This window comes from Fulmarus glacialis, unplaced genomic scaffold (genome assembly GCF_000690835.1).
Source record: "Fulmarus glacialis isolate BGI_N327 unplaced genomic scaffold, ASM69083v1 scaffold11965, whole genome shotgun sequence".
NCBI lineage: Eukaryota > Metazoa > Chordata > Aves > Procellariiformes > Procellariidae > Fulmarus > Fulmarus glacialis.
The window spans coordinates 533-6,632 of NW_009214958.1; the positions used below are offsets into that span (position 1 = coordinate 533).

Consider the following 6,100-nt stretch of genomic DNA (forward strand, 5'->3'; position numbering starts at 1 on the left):
GTGTCACATTGCTAGTCTTGATCTTGTTACTGAGTCTTCTTGGTGCATATTTATATTTTTTCTTTGGACTAGATCGTCTGGGAGCAAAGCAGGACAAGTTTGGGCCCCTGAAGGATCAACAGCTTTCAAGTGTCTCATCTCAGCCAGGTTCTGTGCAGCTCTCTTAAGCAACATCTCTGATTGTGATGAGACGTTTAACTATTGGGAACCGGTAAGTGGCTTTCTCTCCTTGGAGATGCTTGGGAATTTATAGCTGGCCTCTGCAAATGCAGATTTATCTAGAACCTTGTGCTAATCTCAATGTTTCAAAGAGAAATTTTCTTACTTAAGAATTCAGAGATGGGAAATGCAAAACTCTCTACTCTGTGTGATGCATATTTATTTATTTATTTAATCTCCATTGTAGACACACTACCTCGTTTACGGAAGGGGGTTTCAGACATGGGAATACTCTCCAGCCTATGCCATCCGCTCCTATGCTTACCTGTGGCTTCATGCCTTACCAGCCTTGTTCCATGCTAGAGTTCTACAAACGAACAAGGTAAATCAGATGTGTGAAAGCTTCTTTTGTGATGAATAAATATGCCTTTAGTCTGTGTTTATTAAAGCAGCTTAAACAGCTGCTTTGTTTGTTGTCGGAGGTAAGAGAATTAGTGTTTACAAAGCACTGATTTGTTTACAAACACTAACCTCCCTGTAAGGATTTGCAAGGGTTTGTGAGCTGACTTAATGGGATCCAAGGAAAAGTGATTAGGAAGTTGCAGGGAAATGCTGTCATGCTCCAGTTTGATTGAAAAGCTGTCCCAGAGGGGCTGGTAGCTCCTTGGCCTTTTGAGTGTGTGCAGGCCTGAGGACAGTTACCTGGTAGCCATGGGCTCTCATTCACCCCTGCGAGTTCCACCCTGATGCTTTAGAAGCCTGTATTGTTTTCTATGCCAGCTATCAGTGACTGTTTTGATTTTTTTTTTTCAATAAACTATAAAAAATAAACCTGTATTTTGCAAGGGATATTGCAAACTGAACTCACAGAAACGTAAAACAAAAAGCACTGAATGTGCATTCTGCCTGGGTATCCATTGCTGTACTTGGCATGTTTCTGCACAAGAGAAAACAAAAGAGGGGTAGTTCTGGTAAGTTCAGTGGACTCTGTTTACTTTCTGTGTTGTAAGGACTTCAGTGTTAGAGGGCTAGGCCTTGAGCTGCTGGGATCTTCAGCATCCCTTGATATGGGATCTGGGTCTACAAGAATAAGCCCATTCTTCACTGCCAAACTTGCTCCATCCTGTTCAGAACTTTTGTTCTTGGGACCGACTTGTTAGTAATAGGTGCATAAGCTTCATTGCAAACCTTGTTCTGACTCTGTGTATGTCTCCTAGGTTCTTATCTTCTATTTCATCCGATGCTTCCTGGCCTTCCTGAGCTGCATTTGTGAACTCTACTTCTACAAGTGAGTATTAGAAGGTGTCTACAGTGAATGTTTTGGAGCATTGCAAGTAACATATTCAGTTATTGCCACAGGAAATACACTCTGAAGCTCATGTGTAACTGTGTCTGGTAAATTGGGCTACTTCACAGTGAACCTTGAAAATATGTGTTCTTGTGATAACTTAATGAAATATTGGTCAGAATTACAGTTTTAGAATAAAATTGTATACTCAGATCTGCCACCCACATGTCCACTCCAGCATTTTGTTGACTATGCTCGTTTTCTCACTGGTACCAGCAAGCAGGGTGGGAGTGTTGTAAACTGAGCTCTGCTGGAGGAGAGACTGGTGCTGTGTTTGCTTATCATAGTGAATTTTGGTGGAATACATTGATTGTTGCTATCTGTAATGTATCTGCCAATGGTGTTTACATCCGCTAAAAGCAGTAACCCAAAAATACAATTATCTTGTCTAAGCTGGATTTTTATTTTTACCTGCTGCCACTTCATTTGTGGCTTTCAAACTATTACCTTGCATGACTTTTCTGTTGGCAATAGTCTGGTTTTAGGAATGTGAGCTGTGGCTTTTTGCATGATGAGATTTTGTGAGGGGTGAAAATCTTAGATAGATTGATGTTGCTACAGCAGTGCAGACTCCCTAAGTTCCTGAGATGTGCACGAGCACAACTGGCATTGGAGGAAGCCAAGTCTCTTCTAGAGTTTTGCACTAGTGTAACTTACGAGGATCTGAAATCCCAGGACAGAGGCAGTCATACTGCTCTTCAGGTTGCCTTCAGCGACTAAGTAATGAGAATCACCCACCTTAAAGCTCTCAGGATGCTCCATGGATTGTTTGTGGTTCTGCATGCATTGGGTACTGTTCTTTTATGTATTGAGGATATTTTTGTGGTCTCTAATTCTCTCTTGCTTCCTTAGGGCTGTGTGCAAGAAGTTTGGGCTACATGTGAGCCGGCTGATGTTGGCCTTCTTAGTACTCAGCACTGGGATGTTTTGCTCATCTGCAGGTAAGTTTACTTAGCAATGACACTAACAATTACTTTGTCCATAGAAACCAAAGACAGGTGCAGAGAGAAGAAAATCCACAGCACTAAAATATCTTAATAGCAATTGTTTGTTGTATTCTGTTGCAGGTATTTCTCATGGCAGGTGTGATGACAGAGTAAGCGTTGATTCAAATGATGTGCCCTGCATCACTCCTGTATCTTTCCATCTCCAGGGCATGTTTGTTTCTATTGCTGCCTCTAGTCTCTCTGCAATGGGCCATGCCTTTTAAACAGGGTGTTGGCCTACCTTCCTTGGACGTATTTTAATCCAAGAAAGGAGGGTCATGTTTTGGCATTGTCATTTGCCTTTGTGTCCGGTCCCCTCTGGCTGGTTGTACGCATTTGCCTAGCCCACCACTGTAAGACTTACGAAACACCTGCTGTAGGTATTGAGTAAAGTGCAAAGAGAGACTTTGAGCAAAGGTTTTCTGTATTGTGTGCATACAGAAACTTAAAGGGAAATACCACAACTTATGAATGTTGAGATTTCCTATTTTACCCTTTTTTTGTTTATGGTGAGTGGAGAGAGGGCTTTCTCTTCATTGTTTTTGCAGTGTCATAGGTCTCCTCATTCTTCACTTACTTCCCACCAGTCTCTGCCCAGTTGTTTCAGAGACTCTACCCAGTTAGCTCACATTTTCTGCTGCCAGTTGAGCAGGTTCGTTTCATTTTTTTCACCTAGCGGAATATAGAGGGTGCAGCAAGTGTTACAAGTGGTAACCATGGATGCTGTCAACTGGTTACCACTGCTGAGTGCCACCGAGGAAAGAGGCCTTCATACTTAAAGGAAGTATTTCTGGTCTTGGCAGAACAAAAAAAAAGTATCCTCTTTTGCTTTCACTGAAATGAGAATGTCTAGCATAGCATCCCAGCTCCAATGGCATGAATGAGAGATGATTAGCCTTATCTTGACCTCATGCAGTTCTCCTGCTGTGGGAAAGTTGTGCTAACCCCTTTCTTTCCTTGTGTTGCAGCTTTCCTCCCAAGCAGTTTCTGCATGTACACCACGGTGATTGCCATGAGTGGCTGGTATATGGACAAGACCTCTGTAGCAGTGCTGGGGGTGGCTGCTGGAGCCCTTCTGGGGTGGCCCTTCAGTGCAGCTCTTGGGTAAGGAGAGGAGGGCTCAGGAGTTTTGCACTGTGTCAAATGTTTCTTGCCTGGTTGGGGAGAATGTAGGGACTGGAAAGCTGGAGGAGGAAACTAGCAGGGACTGAGCTGCCAGCCTAGTCCAGGATCCCATAGGCTTCCATAGCCTGATTTCTTTGCTTCTGAAGAACTTAGGAAGATTTCCTGACCCTAATATACTGAGAGTAAGACCTAAGTTGGATGACTGGAATATGGAGTAGAAGCAGAGCCCAGTGAAGTGATGGTTCTCTTCCAGCTACTGCCCCACTTGCTTTGAAGGGAGTGGGGAAAGACAAAGTCTCCAGTTGATACCTGGTGTCTCTTTCAGGGTTCCTATTGCCTTTGACTTGTTGATATTGAAGCAGAGGTGGAAAAGTTTCCTGAACTGGTGTGTGGTGTCATTGATCCTGTTTTTGGTAAGTGCCTGTAACAATGCAAAGAGGGAATGGATTTGCCTTGCAATAGAAGGGGTGGGTTCCATTAAGAAAATCATGTGGAGCTTTTGGGCAGTCCAGCCAAAAGCTTCTGGCACTTTAAATAATAGATGCTTTCTTCCAGGTGCCCTTGGTAGTTGTGGACAGCTATTACTATGGGAAGTTGGTAGTTGCACCTCTCAACATTGTTTTATACAATGTCTTCACCTCTCATGGACCTGATCTCTATGGTGAGTTTAAGATTACAAGACAAGAAGGGAGTCGGCAGTTTTCTTGCTACTGTCTTGCTACTGTCATCACACACCAGGTCTTGATTGCAAATCCTTTTTCTGCCGTATTCTAAAGCAAAAGCAGCCTGCAAACTCCGAAGGGCTGCAGTTCGAGCTTTTGCCACAGGATGTCTCTCTCGAGCTGGGAATCTGCCCGCTATTGTCGGATTTCTCCACGCTGTGAGTTAAGCTGCTTTTGTGCACTTCCAAGTTCTGTAAACCGTCGTGAGGTGTCTCAGCGTCACAGCAGAGAACTGTTGGTAGCAAACGTGTCTGGATGCTACGCGAGTGCAGTGGGCACACGTGAAACGTGTGTTTGTCAGCTTTAATTGACTTCTTGGCTGTTGTTCCTCACAGTCGGGGTGCAGAACCTTGGGAAGGTGGGTAACAGGGCTGAATCCATACTTCTTTCACTTCACATTGGGTCTCTGCAGACTTTCTGAGTCTATTCTGTGCCTTGGGAATCTCCTTGCTTATTGGCAGCATATGGCCTGGGCTTTGCTGGCAAGCAGAATCTGAGGTTACCATAAAGGCATCTAAGGCAAATCATCTGCCTACTAGGGGTTCCCTGGTTCTGGCCAGTTAGGATACTGTGTGACCCAAATCTCAGGTCTGAACCTTGATGGCAATGCTGTGTTGTTTGTTTGGGAGCTGCCACTGCACTCAGTTATTCATATCATGTACTTCTAGAGCTGAAGAGTAGAAAAGTATTATATTTCTAGCAGGGCTTCAGAGGGGCTGGCGGAGACTTCAAGGAGCTTAGGGTGCAGGGTGTCTGTGTCATGTCTGTCATCTGTTTAAGCCCTGTTGAGATATTCTAGGAGGGACTCAGCAGTGGTTAGCAGCAAGGCTTTCTCTGGCAGTGCCCTGCAGGCCATGTTGGTTCATTTGAAGGGCTCTTTTGGGTGGTGCTGAGTGGTGATTTGTTACTTGTGCTGTGGCACAGCAGGGCAACAGCTGTTTTGCCATGGTTCTTCATCTCTGCAGGAAGGCTCTGAAGTCTGTTGCTGTGAATTTTCTGTGAGGAAGCTCCAGGCTCTGTCTCTGATATGTTTTGGCATGGGCTTGTGCCTGACCTTTTCCACACTGGTGCATGAGTTGGTTCCAGAAGCCTCCAGGGACCAATCTATTCTGAAGTGTTTTATTCATAGTGACATTCATATAACATCTTCAGGCTAGTAAAAGAGCCTGCTTGAAATTGCTCTTTAATGCAATGTGGCCAGGACAATGCTGTGTGTTTAGAGAGCTTCAAAACACTTGGGAGAAATAATGCTACCATGGGAGATGAAAGGCTGGCCAATCCCTTTTGGCTTTGGAGCTGGGATTTCCCAACTTTCACATGATGGGAGCAGGAGCTGCTGGAGGTTGTAGAGTCATCAACCCATATCATCTTCAATGTAAGCACCACAGTATTTTTCCTTTTGCCTGCAGACTGGAGTTCTGGAGACAAGGTTCGGGGTTTTTGGGGGTGGTGGGTGTGTGTTTTGGGTTTTTTTTTGTCTTTAGCAGTACAATCCTTCTGGATAAATGCAGTCTGTGCAATGAGTATTTCCCTGGAGTGATGAGGTTTCTACAGCCAAGGGAAAGTAGCTTCTAAGCTTATATCCCTAAGCCTGATTCTGAGGTTTTGGGATGTTTTTGCGTACATATGTTCTAAGAATGCACAATTTGTGATAAAAGTTTTGTCCCACTTCCTGTGATCAGAGCCTTGGCTGTGACTTGCAGTGCGTTGGCACTTTGGGAAGCTTTGTTCAGCTTGGGCGGAATGTGCTGGAGCGGTGC

The 6,100-nt window shown here is 44.4% G+C and overlaps 1 protein-coding gene across 1 annotated transcript in view; it reads left to right on the forward strand.

The window, feature by feature from the left end:
- Positions 1-72: 72 nt before the first annotated feature.
- Positions 73-6,100, forward strand: part of LOC104077507 (alpha-1,2-mannosyltransferase ALG9-like) — a gene marked incomplete at both ends in the record, with an annotated part of 9,516 nt that continues 3,488 nt past the window's right edge. The window contains 7 exons of the mRNA XM_009578773.1: positions 73-211; positions 407-541; positions 1,377-1,447; positions 2,360-2,448; positions 3,462-3,597; positions 3,944-4,031; positions 4,174-4,279. Coding sequence (XP_009577068.1) covers positions 73-211; positions 407-541; positions 1,377-1,447; positions 2,360-2,448; positions 3,462-3,597; positions 3,944-4,031; positions 4,174-4,279 — 764 coding nt within the window. The remainder of the gene's footprint in view (positions 212-406; positions 542-1,376; positions 1,448-2,359; positions 2,449-3,461; positions 3,598-3,943; positions 4,032-4,173; positions 4,280-6,100) is intronic.